This window comes from Schistocerca cancellata, chromosome 2 (genome assembly GCF_023864275.1).
Source record: "Schistocerca cancellata isolate TAMUIC-IGC-003103 chromosome 2, iqSchCanc2.1, whole genome shotgun sequence".
Taxonomy (NCBI): Eukaryota; Metazoa; Arthropoda; class Insecta; order Orthoptera; family Acrididae; genus Schistocerca; species Schistocerca cancellata.
The window spans coordinates 296,133,253-296,151,056 of record NC_064627.1 but is presented as its reverse complement, the minus strand read 5'-3'; the positions used below and the strand labels follow the sequence as shown (position 1 = coordinate 296,151,056).

Genomic DNA, 17,804 nt, shown 5'->3' with positions numbered 1-17,804 from the left:
AGATTTTTAAATGGAGAGGCACCACGTCCCCTTTTTGTACTGAGCTGAAATCATGTGCAACACATTTTTTGTGCCAAGAAAAGAGAGTAGGTGGTGCCATAGAGCAGACTTGAAAAATAAGAGCCTCCATAAGTATTATGTCTGTTACTTTTGGAACAAATATGAAAATTTGCAAATTTCATGTAAACTTTCTTACACTACAATTAGAATAACGAATACGAGTTATCTTAAAAATTAGTCACTAAATCAAGCAGATTAAACTAAAAAAAAAAAAAAAAAAAAAAACAACAACAATGTCTACTCATTCTGTGTTAAAAAAATGTGTGTGTGTGTGTGTGGGGGGGGAGTTTGCCTTATTATTATTTTTTATTTTTGTTTTATTTTTTTTTAAATATATGTTTTGTGATCATAAAAATGCTGAAATAAAATGAGTAATTACACAAAAAAGAACTAAGCCAACCGATCGAGTCTGAGGTTGGGATTAGAAACAGAGCAACCAGAGAGGAATGAGACCAAGTGAATGAGACCCAGATAGGAATGGGACCAAGCAAAATGAATGGTGAACAACCGTTCCTGGGAACAAGCCAACCACGAGCAAAATGAATGGTGTACAGCTGTTCCCTACAAGCTGTTCCTCGGTGTTTTCTATTAACTTCAGTGAGCCATTCCTCTGGATCTTTTAGTTAATGAATGATCCACTTCTACACTACAATGTAAAGGAGATTATCGAAACAATCTTGTTACTTCAATATGTACCACATGCTGTAATGATTGGAAAACAATGAAAACAAATTCACCAGCAGCATACCAGACTTGTGAAATGGGATAAAATGAAAAGAAGAACCACTGAAAATAATGTATAATGCCATACTCGTAGAAATTTAGAGGCATCCTAGCAAAGGGAAGGACATCACAAAAGACTTCCATTTTGTGCCATAATGTGGAGGCAGAGTGTCTCATTCATTTATATCGCAGTAGTAGCTTTTACTCATTAAAAGGGTTTAAAAGCTTTACTCCAAGTCACAGGAGGGTAGTTTTACAACATGAATCATATTGACAAAAGTGCATAGAAACTTGCACATCTTTATTTTAAAAAATTGATTTTACACAGGTGACACAGGGAGGTTGTTAAGTTACAGTTTAGTGATCTCAAAGAATTTATGATATGGAACTATCTCCAGCACCAGGTTTACAAAACAACGGTCCACTTCAGCTGCACCCACTTTAATCACAAATGACACACTTCAGCCATGATACAATACCAGCAGAAAGAAATCTCTTCAGAAAGACTAATCGAAATAATGCCACATTAAAATCTTTTTTTGTCATGCAATAGACAAAAAGATTTGTTTAATTGTGTGCTGCCCACTGGACTTCGGTTTCAAAAATATAATTGACATACATCTACATTTTTCTCCGGGTGCATCCGTATTTTGCAGTCATGTGGCCCTTACCCGTCACCAGAAGTCTATGAGCTTCATTTAATTTACACAATAAATCTGAAAAGTAGCACCTGACATAATCTATCCTCTCTTCATTCACAAAAATAATAAGGAAATGAATAAAGTAATAACGAAGTATTCTGAGGTGGTTTTCAGTTACTGCTCTGTTACAATTTTAGAATCTTTACAGGATCAAAGTAATTTATAAAATAAAACTGTGCCCAGAATCATGTTTACAAATCAAACTTCAGCTGCATATGTTATAATCCCCATTGATCCAATCCAGCACTGATATATATACTGCCCATAAGGGATGATCATAATGTTTGTTTCTGAATTAGAGAGACGCACATGGCAGTCCATGCCACCCTCACAGAAACAAGATGCTCACTCAACAACACAATAACATGATGAGCTGTATCACAGCACAACTCTCACATATGGTCAATGCAACAAGGCTACAAGACAAAAACTAAAGTATTTTACAGGTTGCACACATTTATTGAGCCCTTGACAGGTGTGGAGGAATGACAACCTTGGGTACTGCAACAGACTTAAAAATTATTAGACTGAATTAATTAAAAGTAACATCATGATATGCTATTATTTCTGTGGAACTGAATAACACAGCAATATCAGTATTTATTTTGGACCCATTATCTTAGTGAGGCTGCAGCAATAATGTGAAGCACCAAGTTTACACTAAGATTAATGGAGAAATAAGGGCAACACTCTTTTAAACAACTCTTAGTTTTAAGGCAAAAGTTTCAAATGCATTTTGCAACTGACAGTCTGTTGCAGAATCAGTCAGGATTCTGACATTCTGGTTAAAGGAATGAACCCCTATCCCCATTTCCTAAATATGATTTACTTAAGCATAAACATGAAATACTGATACTGACACAGTACATCAAATGACAACAGTTTTCTTTTTTCCAGACCAGTGACGCAGTTTACCGGGAACAGCCTCTACAAGCCATCCCCCACAGCTCGACCACAGCCTTCATTGCCGCCGCCTCCTCTGGCACCCATACCAGCACCCACACCAGTGTACAATGCACCATACCCACAATCTAGTGGAGATGCACGCCTCAATGCACTAGTTCGCATACTTGCCATCCTTCACCAGGCACGCAACAGCCCGCAAGCCACGCCCAATGCAGGCATACAGGTAAGTGGACAGCATTATATTTTCATTAGGTATCATCTGAAGTTATCTAACGCACAGCTAATCTCCTCAATTATAAATATTAAGTTGCATTTCCTTACTACTATGAGGAAAATGGAGCGCAAATGAAGACTGAGTAAATACTGAGCAATTATTTAAAGAGATCATCACGGCGTAGGGGCTATTTCTTTTTAAAAAATTGCAGAAAACTGAAGCGAAGGCATGTAGATGAGGATTTTAACACTGCTTCTCATCAACACAAGATCTATTATTTTATTATCTTGTTATATAACTCACCAGCTCATCAAAATATGTTCCACAGCAAAATCTGGGAAATTCTTGACAAATTTAAAAATAATGTATTGCTATCTGAATCTGGTTTTTGATTCCTTAAGTTTTTTTAACTGCAAGAACAAAGAGCATCATAGCTGAAGCATGTCAAACGTGTTTTAGAATAGGTATTAACCAAAGACAATGATTTTATGTTGAAAACATGACTAAATAATGGCCTTAATATAGTTACGTATATGAACAAAGGCTTCCTTAAGATTCAAACACATTTTTAAAAAAACCACCTGCAAGGTGAAAGTGTACTCTGCAGCTCTGGAAGAAGACCTAGCTAACAGCTGGGAGATTTCTCTACTCTATCCATATGTCTTTTTAGGACTCGGCATCTTGAATTTGCACATTAAATTATGTACAGTGACTAAAAATATATGTAAATTGATTTCCAAGCGGTGTAAGCCATTAGAAACTTTTAGTTTTGATTAATTGTGCATATAGTATCAACTACGTGCAAATTTTACCATCGCCTTCCTCTACACTCACTTCAGGATAAAAAGTTAGTGCGTTACAAAATGCCTTAAATAAAAGGAATAAGTTTATTGACCAAACTCCTAAAAATAATTCATTAAATAACGAAAATTTGGCATGCTTCAATAGTAAAACATTCATCCTTGAATGACACACAAAGAACATTAGACTCATTTACATTGAAAGTGTAAGATCAAAGGAAAAATGGACAGTACATTTGGAAGTAATCAAACAACAAGAGCAGAAAGAATAGTCAATGAACAAGGACATTATACTAATATGGGTCTGCAAAGGTGTTCTTCACTGCTTGCAAATTAGATAGGAAAGGAACAACATGTTGACTATAGGGAATAATACGTAATTAACACTAGGATAAGAGAAAATAGGAACAAATAAAATGACGGTAGCCAGTATTCCATGAAATGGGAAGTCCAAGTGCAATAATAAATAAGAAGAGGAGAGATTATACAACGGAAGACATTAACAGCCAGTGATTATAAAAATGTAATCAACTATGACATAAAAGAACCTCATTACATTCTCACGCAGAGTGGACAATTTAAATTATAATTTTGTTTTCACACACTACTTATGAGACAGTTTGTGATTAAGATGGTTAATTATAAAACTGATTATTTATAGGATGTTCCAACATATACAGACCATCATTTACAAATTACACTGCAGATCATGATATGACGTAAACTGGCTACCACAAGTACTCAGGATATATACGGAGAAAATTTATACAAGCCTGAAATGATAAAACCAATGAACAAGAAAAGTTACACTTTTAGAAGTTTAAGACAGGATTGTGAACTCTCATCCAGTCCACAAAAGGAGATTAAATCTATCTTAAAAACAATGCTAGGCTATTGGAGGAGATTTAGGGATAAAGTTTTATTAACAATCGGAATGAGTGAATAACTTAACTGGAACTATTTCAAACAATTAAAATATCTGGGACCCTCTCAAAATAATAAAAAACCGCTGCAAGACAAATGGAAATTTTTGTTTTAAAGAGAATACATGTTATACTTAATAAGTCATGTCAGATAGGCCCCTGACCAAAAGCGAATTTGTTGTTCTGTAAGAGAATGTCAACAGAATGTTTTGTTTATCTGGAAGAATGAAATTAATATCCAATAAATGGTGATCATGAGCACACTGTCAACTAAGAAATTTAACAGCTTTATCCCATAACACTTATGATGAATCACAATGTACACACACACACACACACACACACACACACACACACACACACACTTACTGCATTTCCTACATGTGTAATCAAGGTCATTACTCAATGCAATATATTACTGATGCAGTGAAATCTGATTTGCAAAGCAAACAACGGCAGTCCGCGCAGGTCAAGGCACCGGGGGCAGGGTGGGGGGGGGGGGGGGGCGGGGCATACAGCATCACCAATTCCAAGTGACAGTTGCAGTCGAGTGCACAGAGGGGTTTTACACTTGACAGATGTGTCTATCCTGCAAGTTATATTCCTCACTTGCTCACCACCATCACCCACGATTAGCCATGGCATACCACAAGAAAAGGAATAAAAATTCATTAAAATAACCGACTCCAATCATTTTTAATGTTTGCTCTGGCTACCACTTTTACAACAGAGCACTCAGAACACTGATGAACTCCCACTGGCTGTCGGATAATGTGCGACATCAGGTGTGCATAATGAACCTAAATTCGATTTCTGTCATTCGTGACTCCAATAGTAGCAACAAAGTAAAAGATTTAAAACAATATTGTGATAATCAAAAGTAATTAAACACTTTTCTCATCAACAGGCTCTGGCGCAGATCCTCGCAATCCTACAGCAATCAAATGCATTGCCTGCAGGCTCTGAAGCAGGTGTTTCAGCAGCTATTCGTCCTCATCTTCAACAGCAGAACTATCATAAAACACCAGCTGTCACAGTGTATCACAATGGCCATCCACCACCTGCATCAACTCCTGCACCAACAGAGAACCCTAGTACAGCTACAGTTCCACAGCAGTTGTTGGTTGCAATTTCACCACGACCCTTTGCATTCACTCCTGGTCCACCTTCAGCTACACCTTCACCTTTACCAGAGCATGTGGAAGAAGAAAATGATCTCCCTGCTTATGATGATGATGATGATGATGATGACAATGGCAGCACTAGTGGGGACTACACCACTAAAGAAGAGATTGGCAACCATTCACCTGACAGGTATGAAAGTAAAAAAGCTACTACAAAATGATTATGACCCATTATTAAAATTGTCGTTTCTACGTAAGACATTTACTTTCTGCTATAAAATAGTAGCAAGTTTGCTTCTTATACACTATCATATAAGAGTTATCCTTAAAGTTACAATTATGTCAATTGGTATGTCAAATGCTACCTTTGTATTCTCACCTTCCTAGATTACGTACATTTCGTCATATTTCGTCAGAGTGGTACCTGGATGGTGGGGTTGGGCAATGGGCAAGATGATTTTTGTTTGGGTGTGAGTGTGAAATTAGAAGGCCCAATAAATAGTTTGAAGCTTTGATGCATGACAGAAGTTTATTTTGGGAGGAGCTAGATGGACTTTGAAATGCGTTAATCTCTCTCTCTCTCTCTCTCTCTCTCTCTCTCTCTCTCTCTCTCTCTCTCTCTCTCAAACTCAAGTCCTGTTACTGATTTAGAAACTGATCATAACATTATAATTCAACTTGGTACTACACAAAAAAACCAAATATCTTGCTCTTGAATATGTCAAGTGTCATTGTGCATGCAATCAGCCATTTTTCAAATAGATTTGACTGACAGATGCACATAACTATTGGATTATATTGCAGACATCAGACTATTGCAGAATTATGCAATGTGTAATTATGCTCGCGTGTTATGTCTCAAGATAAACAAAAAACTATCTGTAGGAATCTACGTGCATTCCACAAACAAATCTTGTGAAACTCGGTTGGCTCTATTCATTACATTGCCAAACTTCTATGAAGTTGGGAGTGTAGGAGACAGGTACTGGAGGTATTAAAGACGATAGGGAATGTCTTGAATTGTGCCTAGATACCTCAGTTGGTAGAGCATTTGCCTGTGCAAGGCAAGGTACTGTGTTCAAAAACTGGTCCAGCACACGGTTTCCCAATTAATGAACACTCTGCTGCATGAACATTCATTCTGGATACAATTTGCTGTGGCATGATTCTTTTAACATCAAAGAAATAAGATTTTTCTCTCCTCCTCCTGCTAAAGGTGAAGCATTAGCTAGCATTATACACTTTCATTGTGGTATTAATAAATTATTACCAAATAATTAATAAATTCTATTTCTTGCAGGTACGCTGCTAAGTTGCCACATGGTTTCAAGCCACAGAACTACTATGGTGGTGTCACAAGCACTCAAATCTTTCCTGATCCTTACTCAGATGGAAGTACACCAGGTCGAGCTGGTGTTGACTACCCCACCTACTCAACAATTCCACAAACAAGCTTCAGCTGTAAAACACAGCGTTACAAGGGATTCTTTGGTGATCCTGAAACATCTTGCCAGGTAAGTTTTTTGCCTATTAGGCATTATTAATGAAGCTACTATTAATTTTTGTCTCTTATCATTCATTTTCTGCAAGACTTTGGTTGATTAATGTTTCACATCAAAAGTACTGAAAACGGCATCTTGAATGAGGTACCATATGTGACATAATGCATTTCGATGTGCCAAAAAAGGTGTGCTGGATAAATGTTTTGCACAACGAAATTCATTGAGTACGGAAAGTGTTGGTGCTTTTTCAATTTGGCACACACACAATGAAAAATTGTATTTATCATAAATATTTTTTTAAGATTTATAACAAAATTATGAAAAGGAAAGGTTGCTATTCACCATATAGCGGAAATGTTGAATCACAGACAGACACAACAAAAAGACTGTTTAGCAGTCTTTTTGTTGTGCCTGTCTGCAATTCAACATCTCCGCCACATGGTGAGTAGCAGTCTATCCTTTTCGTAATAATGTCATTATTCCATTGTTTTGTAAGATTAATACTCTTTATGGGACAATTTTGAAATAGTGGCTACTCAAAAAATTCTGAGATAATTATGTGAACAAAGGTGATGGCATGTAGCTGAAACACAAAGGATGTAACAATGGTAACATTATAACAGGCACAGAAAGTGAATGAGGAAAATACAATCATAAATGATGATGTTATTGCAACATCATCAATGTAACAAAGAAGCAGGACTTGTACCCTGTTTAAGGACAACATTCATCCTCAGGGGAAAATATCTTCACCCCGTCAGGAAAGAGTTAACTCAAGGCTTACGTCTTTTATACAAACTGTCAGTTTTAATCCTGAGGAAGTTTTATAGATTTTTATCACTTTGAAATTCTACTTTCATAACTTACTTTCCTCTTATCAGGTTGGATGATCCTGTCTAGTGTGCATAAAAGACTCAACCCAAACCACTGTGTATGGCCCCTGCTTTAATATTTCTTTTGACAGAGCCTTACTCATGCATGTTGTGATTTTAATCTGTTGTGATACTTGGTTCAACCCATTGCAGCTTTCTAATCAGCCAGATATTTTGAGAAAGAAGGGGTGGGGGAGGTATATCAAACAAAAACCAAGAAAACATTTTCTTCTCCATATTTGTACATATTTTATAGCGCAAATAAAGACTGATGTTATGATTATTTTTCCCTTTTATTTCACTTTCTTATGGGGTGTTTAATTAACCATACAAGCTATCAACTGTCATTTAATGCCATTACTAGTTTCTTAATGCTGGTAACATGTCTGAAGGTCCCCCTTCTGAGGACTGTGATGGATTGAGACTAATGTTCTTTTGACATCAACTGTGGATCTGCATTTACATTATTTCCACTAATATCAGTAATATTTACTCTTGTATTAAACTACCTAGTAGGTTCCCAAAAAACAAAGATGTTCATTGTTAATATTCACCAATTCCTCATTACCTGGTAATCAATGAAAATACTTTCATAATCAGTTACTTAGAAATGAAATTTCTTTCTGCATCACAATTAATGCCTGTCCACCAACGTTCCCTCCACTGGTGGTGCAACATTACAATCTTTATAATTTTCTTCTTACAGGTTTGGCACTACTGTGATCTCAACGGCGGACAAGCATCATTTCTCTGTCCTAATGGAACTATTTTTAGTCAAGTAGCACTGACATGTGATTGGTGGTTCAACGTGCGCTGCTCATCCACAACTCAGTTGTATGTTCTGAATGAGCGCCTATACAAATACATCCTTCCAGTCACTCCCAGTTTTCCGGAGGATTTCCATGGACCTCTTGTTGACCAATACATCGCTCTCAAATTTCAAGAGCAGGAAAAAAAGAAACAGAGCAAATTAAAAACAACCACAAGTAATCCCAAGAAGAACTAAACAATAAACATCAAGCAGTCACCTACAATCTTGCACGTCATACCATCATCATAAAGAGGTATAAATGTTTCTCCAAAAGAAATATTTTTTGTCAATCATCAACAGACTTCTCATACAGTTCAAGACATAAATCTGTAGTTTCATTCCAAGGCCTCATGAGATGTTTCAAGTTTTGGTCTTAATATACATGACAGCCATTGTAAAAGGCAATGACAATGGTTCCCAAAACCATGAACAGCAAGAAAGGCATTTTTACATGGACAAAAATCTGTACTGTTTGTACTTTCAGTAAACAACATTCCAAAAACAATAAGTACAGTGGTTAATATTGAACAGGGTACAGAAAATGTGCCATAACATGGTATGTTAAATGTCAACATGCTACACTGAGAACGATAATTTTGGCCACAGTTCTCAGAAAAGTACAATTCCATGTTCCACTATAATTTACAATGCTAACATTTCCAGTGAAAAACAGGACGATATCAAACAAGAATCAACCATTGAAACAGCTTTATGTTTTCAGAGCTAAAAATTAGGTACAATAAGAGCTAATTTTCCTTTGGAATTAGTTTCTTCATGAAGCACACTTTAGTAATTTTGGTATCTGCCATATAGTCACATTTTTCTTTTAATGGCTATATATAATGCAGTAATGCCATTATCATTCCATCTTTCCTCAACATATTTATTGTTTGTGATTCATTCTCATAAAACCTTAGTGAATCACTAGTCATTTTATACTCCCATTAAGTTTTTAAAGAGCAAAGTATTATAATACATCTTCTCATATACTTTTTTTATGTACCGTAACAAATTCTTCCAAAAGACAATAGTGCATTTAAATCTTATTCTTCTCAGTAATTCCTTTGTTTCAGTTTCTAGTAGTAATTTTATCATTTAATAAACTTCACTTGCAAATTTCTATATGACATACACACATGCTGTTACATAAAAGATGATATGCCTAGAGTTACATCGAAAATTTGTGTGTGGAGAAAAGTATTTCTAGTCACTAAGTGTGCAATACAGCCATGGTTTGTAAACCTGGTTACCACCTGGAAATGTTGTTGATTAAGTAATTTATGTTTTAGTATGTTTTTTTTTTAAATAAAGAGCTTTGATTATATTTATCACAATAACTTTATTTCAAACCAAACTTGGAACTGTTATCCATACCTATCCAGCAATTTCTGAAGCCTGAAGAAAAAATTTGTAACCAGGTATGTTACACAAAAACAAAAAATAACTTATTATTCATTAGAAAATTATAGTTTCAGAGCATATCAGTCCACGGTTAAAAATGAACTGCAAGTGCTAGCTCACTGATGACACCACACAGGACTATAAACAGCTTAGTGAACAACATGTAACAAGTACAAATTGTAGTTATGTTGAATTTTACCATGACTTTTACTAAGTACAAATGCAAAATCACCATCAACTATGACACAACGACCACAAAATATCCTAAAATGAAATACTTCAGCATGACACTGACTTTAAGTTTCCCACAACATATTAAAAACTGAATATCATCACAAAAACTTGTGAACTCGCTGATTCCTTTGTTCATCATCATTCTAAATTCAGGATATTATAATGCAAGAATTGAACTGGCAGTGTTATTGACTGGCTAGTTGGACTACAAGTGGATAAATTAACATAAAAAAATTAGAATAAATGCTTAATGTAGAATGCAGAAGCATCAGGAGTGAGAACGGTAGACACGCTGCGAGAATTAAATGAAGGACATTTAACACTAGAAATGAAGGTCCTGATGTTGATGATGATGATGATGATGATGAAGGTTTGAGGGCACATGATAGCAAGATCTTTGGCATTCGTAATTAAACATAATGATGCGGGTGCGGAAAATCTCGAACACACACACGCATGCACACAAAGCAACGAAAATAACATTGCCAAATCTAAAACAAGGCAAAAAAGAGAAAATACAGTGGAAGCATTAAAAGAAGGCAACAAACACTTGAGATGGGATGATTGGTGAAAGGAAAGGGTGTGAGCCAGCCAATCTGCAACACAGTAATATCTCTAGCCTAAAAGCTCAGGGCACGGACCAGACCTATCACAAAATTTTGAAGACTTCACCACACTCATATCATCAGATAAAATAGAGGGCATATTCCCACCTAAATTTGTGTCTGCCCACTTGTCACAAAACACAATTCACTCAATTAAAATGTGGTATACACTGATTTGCATGCCACACGCATCACAGATGGGAAGGGGGGGGGGGTTCTCTCGCTGGGGTAAAAGGCCGTGTGTGAGATAACAGTGCCCAATGCAGAGGTGGGTCGGGCCATCACATCACACCTTAGCAATTGACATGAGGAACTCCATGGCCATACAGTTGGCTTCACTAACTGCAGCTTATTGTTCATCACTGCCAGTCACTCCTCTTTGCATAACTGCATGGACCTGTGACAAACCAATGAAATGACAGTCTGCAAGGAAATTGGCACATTCTGTAACGGTATATTCCCTGCAGCCCTCCTTCACAGCTTTATTGGCCTATTCATTTCCCCAAATTCCTACGTATCCCAGTACCCAGCAGAATGATACATTCTTCCCACACTGCTATAGGAAGTATGGTTGGTCATATATGAGCTGCATCAATTTCTGTGCTGGGTACTTGTGCAGTAACGAGTGCAGGGCACTAATGGAATCAGAACAAATGAGAGACTGCTTGCCCTTAAAATGCCTCATGCACTCCAGTGCCTTCATGATCGCATCAGAAAGATGATGGAACAAGTGAGTCCCCCGATGGGAGCCACCTGTATACACAATTGTAAAACTCTCATGCCTATCTCAAATGCTGGAAAACAGAGATTGAAACTTAAAACTGATAGTGCAACCTGTCTTAAAATTTGTAAAATCTAAAATAATTCTGGGTTTGTGTAAGAGCCAAGGGGGATATCTGCTCCAACCTTGCTGTAAGACGTTAAAACTAAGCCATACCCATCTCTAAGAGGCAATCCTTTGTGAAAATCCCAACAGGTCTCATCACTTGTTGCAGATTATGAAAAAGCCTTTCCAAAGAAGGCCAAGAAATGGAAAGGTAGGCATGCGCTTATGGCGTGGACAGAATTTTATATGCTGGTGCACAAAGAGCAGCTGTTGCCTGACGTGAAACAGTGGCTCAGTGACATCACTGCAGACGCTCGGTATGGGAGTTGTTCAGAACGCCCCAGTGACTAACAGAATTCTTTCAAAGTAGACCATAACCAACATCTTTAAATAAGACATGCATCCATAATCAAGCCAAGACTGCACATACCCCACGAACTGTGGCTAAGACATTTTAAAATCTCAGTGCTTTAAGTGACCATCTTTTCAAGTCATTAAGTTGTGGCACCCATGTAAGTTTCACTTGAAATGCAAGGCCCAGAAAACTCACCGTGTCTTTAAAATTGAGAACAGTGTCCCACACCCTTAACTCTGGGAAGCCTGTTTAGAACAGGAACAGTTAAAAAGAATGCACACACACCTCTTGGTTGAAAACTTGAAACCCCCTCTTCTATGACCATTCATTCAACTGTCAAAGATTTAGTTGCAACTGATGTGTTGTAATTGCACGGCTTCAAGAGGAATAAAAAACAGAAAAATCATCCACAACCAAGGAACATTGGACACGACATTTAACAAACTACCGTAAGGCTATTAATTGCTTTGGCAAAGACAGTCACACTAAGACACTACCTTGAGGGACATTGTTCTCCTGCTCAAAGCAATCAGACAGGACATCACCGAATCGATATCTAAAATAGCGCAGCGAGAGAAAGGACTGAATAAAAATGGCAACACCTCCATGAAAATCACATTCATGAAGCTGCCAGAGGATGAAATATGTCCAAATACTAGTATTGCAGGCCTTCTCAATGTCAAAAAATATACCCAGAAGGCGATGGCAGCACAAGAAAGCCTACTGTATAGCTGTCTCTAGGTGGGCCAGGCTCTCACAGGTGGAATGATAATATTAGAACCTACATTTAAAGTGACTATGGAGTGCCTGAATTCTAAGATCTCCTGACAAGGCGGCAGTTGATCATCTGCTTCCATGGTCTTCCCCTTCTACATCTACATCCATACTCCGCAAGCCACCTGATGGTGTGTGGCGGAGGGTTAGAACAGGAACAGTTAAAAAGAATGCACACACACCTCTTGGTGTGCCCTCACTACCTTACAGGTACAGGCACATAATGGTAACTACTTGGGCATGTGCTATCTTTCTTGGTTTTAAAAGAGGAAATAAAATTTTCACGAGTCAGGAAAGTAGCTTGACACACTCCCACATTAAAATGGACCAGCTGTACCGTATTTACTCGAATCTAAGCCGCACTCGAATCTAAGCCGCACCTGAAAAATGAGACTCGAAATAAAGGAAAAAAAAATTTCCCGAATCTAAGCGGCACCTGAAATTTGAGACTCGAAATTCAAGGGGAGAGAAAAGTTTTAGGCCGCACCTCCAAATCAAAACAAAGTTGGTCCATTGTAATATGAGACACAATTTAGGTTGAATGAATGAAGATACAGCTACAGTAGTTTGGTTCGAGTCGTAAGCTTAGCAGTTAAGCTTTACCAGGTAGCCATTGCTAAGCGTCAGGCGCTCCGTCAGTATTTATATGGGTACCCTTCCTTTTTCACGTGCTTCGTCTGGTTTGAATCAATTGCTTATTTTGCTTTGATCTGAAAAGTGTCGTTTTCTTTGTTATAGGTGTTTACGCCACTGTAAGCTGAAAATGCATTACTGTACTGTGTCACGCAGTGTTTGTACAGTAATGTGCGAGTGCGGCAGTAATGTACCCTTCCTTTTTCACGTGCTTCGTCTGGTTTGAATCAATTGCTTATTTTGCTTTGATCTGAAAAGTGTCGTTTTCTTTGTTATAGGTGTTTACGCCACTGTAAGCTGAAAATGCATTACTGTACTGTGTCATGCAGTGTTTGTCGCTCGCGGCATGGCTTGCTTTTGTGCGCGCTACCGCCGCTTAAAAAAAAAAAAAAAAAAAAAAAAAAAAAAAAAAAAAAAAAACCCAGAGAGAGAGAGAGAGAGAGAGGAATCGTCTCATTGGCGAAACAATGGCAAGAGACTGCTATTTGTTGTTACTTACACTGCTGCTTTCTTTGATAATGATCAACAAGAACCAAATAATAGACTGCGTATGATAGAACATGTTCTGAACGAGAGTTAGGCGAAAATTTTTCTCTGTTTGAAAATCTTTGCGGCCGCTTCTTTAGTACATCAAATTCTGCACAGAAATTAGACATCTTAGATTTAAAAATCTAGTCAGTTGCTGTGCTTCATTTCTGACTGTATCACTATTAGGAATAAAAATAATACGAATATAAACATGACACGATACGTATATTCTTCCGCGTTTGCTGTTGTCTCGCTCTAGTTTCGTAGTTTATTAGGCAGACAGGATTTAAATGAGATAGCAGCAAACACGAAAGAATACATGGCAAAATGTTTATATTCGTATTATTCTTATGGTAAAGAGAATAGTGCATGTGATTCACATTTCATCAGGTTCCTATTAGCAACCATCTCTTCTCACAGGTAGGAAAAAATTCAGAACGTAGAGTTGGCCATATTGACAAATATCCCAGTCTTGCCAGTCATATTTTCGTAGTACATTGAAATTCTGCTACATTCGAAGATGAACAATACGGAATTTGTATTTACTTCGTTGGATAATGTATGAAAATGGTCGAAACTCGGGACGGAGAAAAAAGGCTCGTCTTCCACCTTTTTTTAAAATTTATTTATTGACGCAGAGGTTTTGGCGCCAGTATTTATCTTTGTGTCTACAAAGCATGCTACATATATTCGACGGCAGGAGTTAATTGTGGCGGCACCTACTAACATTTTTCAGAACTTCCGCTTGCTTGCACTCGATTCTAAGCCGCAAGCGGTTTTTTGGATTACAAAAACAGGAAAAAAAGTGCGGCTTAGATTCGAGTAAATATGGTACTCTTCATCAATGGACAGGAAATTCCAGCTGCCCATCTCGGCAGCAACTCTGTGATGCTGGAAAGCTGGATATTGATTAGCAGCCAAGGTAACTGTGGCAAAATAAGCTGCCACAGCCTGGTCAGTGCCTCGTGGTGTGGTATGGAGACTTCCATTCTTCGTTACACCAGCCACTGGGCACCACTCTCCTTTCCCAGAAATCCTACCATACAACTGTACTTTTACGCAAACTGCCACAATCTCCTCTTGCTCTCCCTAATAATTTTGGGTCAATCCATACCAAGTGGTCGCTTGCCCACCTCAGAAAAATTTTATATTTTCTGGGTGAATTCCTCAATGTTTAGTAGTCATGAATTTTTTTTTTTTTTAATTATTGTTTATTTTGAAATTGGGGCCATATTTGTTTTCCGAAGAAAGATTAATTTCTCAGCTTTAATATTTTTTCTGCTATTACACTGTATAGTATAGTTACTTTTTATGGTGCATCAATGGTAAGCAGCTAACCCTTAAAAACACACACTATTTTTAAAAAATCGATTTTTTTAAATTTTTCCATTTTGTAGCCTGCAATATCTTGGGGGACCAGATATAAATATGAAAATTTCACAGTTAATAGACCTTTATGATATCAAACTTCAGCATAAATTTCAACTTTGAGATTCAACTGGAAGTTATGGAAAAAGATTACAAACACAAGTCAAAAATATGTTTTTTAACATCTGCGATATCTGGTACGCTAATCAAATACAGTATACCAATTGCATAATATAACACACCACATTACACTAGCTAATGATTATTTGTCAAAACAATGTTGTGGCAATTGTTTCAGCAAGCTAACAATTGCATCTGCAATCCTATACAAGTCTGATTAGTGTCTTTCCCTTACACCAACCATTGTCTACTCACACTTATTTAGCTAGAAGTTCTTGAAGTGTGCAATTGAAAAATGGTGTCTCAGTGTTCTGTTGGTGTTATTAATGAAGCATGTCACAAAAGTGTGTAGGGAGTGTATCCTAAAGACATTATTTTAATCAAAGATTACAGTGAAGAAGAAAAGTGTTGTTTTACCTACGAGTCGGCCCATAGGTCAAATCAACATGCAAGTACCATGAAATGAAATACTTGAAAAAATTTCATCACCTTTTTGGTCAGTCTTGCATGGACCCTTTTGAGAAACATAAGAAACCTATAACAAAAGATCTATGAGAAATAACATTTTATCATTATTCTAAAAATTAAAGCCCTTTCTTCAGTCTCATAGCAGGAAAATCATTCTGTCCAATATGTTATTCTAAGATATTTGTAATTCAGAAGAGAAAAGATAGTGAAACCTCAGGTACAGAATTTTGTGACTTATCAGCAACCATTAAAAAAGTAGATACAGCTTGTGAAATCCTCGGTATATCGCCTGCTAGTAAAATTAGAAAACTAAGTCAAGATAAAAGACCAAGTGCCTTGAATACAAAAATTGAGAAAGTGGCAGCTACAGTCAAAAAGAATTTGAAAGTTTCATTTCAAAATACAATTTGTACTAAAGCAGATGGAAGTTCTGAACTTCACCAACTGAATATGATGGTTTGATAGAAAAACTAAATACTAAATGCAGTACTTCAAACAAAGATGATAAAATTAAGATTATCAGTTTACTGCCAAATTCTTGGAGTCGAGCAAAAGTTAGTGATGAATTTAATGTGTCAGAAGGTCTTGTTAAGTTAACAAGGCAATTAGTAAAAGAACAGGGAATTTTATCAGTATTACAAAAGAAAAGTGTATCTAATTTGGTAGATGAAAACACAATCAATAAAGTTATTAAGTATTATGACGATGATGATAACAGTTGTTTGATGCCTGGCAAAAAGGACTGTGTTTCTGTGCAAGAAAATGGTTCTAAGATTCAAAGACAAAAAAGATTAATATTGTGTAATTTAAATGAACTAGTCACTGAATTTAAAAAAGAAGGTCTTGACATTAAAATTGGAAGATCAAAGTTTTGCGAGTTGAGACCAAGATAGTGTACTGTTGCAGGGGCATCTGGCACACGTAATGTTTGTGTTTGTTTCTATCATCAGAATGTAAAGTTGATGATAGATGGGGCCAATCTTAGTGTTGACTATAAAGGCCTTTTGGAAGTTATGGTATGCAATATTGACAGTTACAATTGTATGATCAAGGGAAAATGTGAAGATTGTCCAGGCAAACAAGCCTTACTTGACATGTTTCAAGAATCCGAAGACAACGATTTGATGCCTGACAATATAAAATACAGACAATGGGTGAGACAAGACAGAACTGAAATGGTGACAGTCATAAAATCACGAGAAGAGTTTTTTTGAAGTGTTGGTGGCTAACCTTGAAAATCTGAAAATGCATCATTTTATTGCAAAAGCTCAAAGTAAATTTTTGAAAGACAAAAAGCAAACCTTGGCAGCTGATGAATGCTTAGTTCTTGCTGACTTTTCAGAAAATTAGTCCTTTGTTGTTCAAGATGAAGTACAAGGGCACCACTGGGTAAACAATCAGGCCACAGTTCATCCATTTGTATTCTATTATAAAGATGAAGATAAACTAATGAGGCACAGCTTTTGTGTCGTAAATGACTACCTTGAACACAACACTACAACAGTGCACATTTTTCAGCTAAAATTAATGAACTACATTAAACAGCACCACCCTTTCATACAAAAACTGATTTACTTTTTGGATGTGGCAGCAAGTCAATATAAAAACAAAACAAAAATTATTAACATCTCCTTTCATAAAGAAGATTTTGGGTTTAATGTAGAATGGCACTTTTTCACTTCCTGCCATGGAAAAAATGCTTTTGATGGTGTCGGGGGTATAACAAAGTGAGCTGTCACAAAAGCAAGTCTGCAGCGGACTGCTGACAATCATATCATAACACCTCAAGAGATGTTTGAATTCTGTAAAAAAACATAACAAAGGAATTACCGTATCTATGTTTTTGTACAATGTGA

At 36.8% G+C, this 17,804-nt stretch overlaps 2 protein-coding genes across 4 annotated transcripts in view; one reads left to right on the top strand and one right to left on the bottom strand.

The window, feature by feature from the left end:
* The window catches only part of LOC126161665 (translation initiation factor IF-2-like), a 78,669-nt gene extending 68,725 nt beyond the window's left edge, over positions 1–9,944 (top strand). Inside the window, exons 3-6 of the mRNA XM_049917662.1 lie at positions 2,382–2,613; positions 5,235–5,641; positions 6,752–6,965; positions 8,532–9,944. Of these exons, the coding sequence (XP_049773619.1) occupies positions 2,382–2,613; positions 5,235–5,641; positions 6,752–6,965; positions 8,532–8,831 (1,153 nt within the window). The 3' untranslated portion in view covers positions 8,832–9,944. The remainder of the gene's footprint in view (positions 1–2,381; positions 2,614–5,234; positions 5,642–6,751; positions 6,966–8,531) is intronic.
* LOC126161664 (uncharacterized) overlaps positions 1–17,804 on the bottom strand; it is a 496,787-nt gene that overhangs the window by 421,036 nt on the left and 57,947 nt on the right. The gene's annotated exons all lie outside the window — the stretch shown is intronic.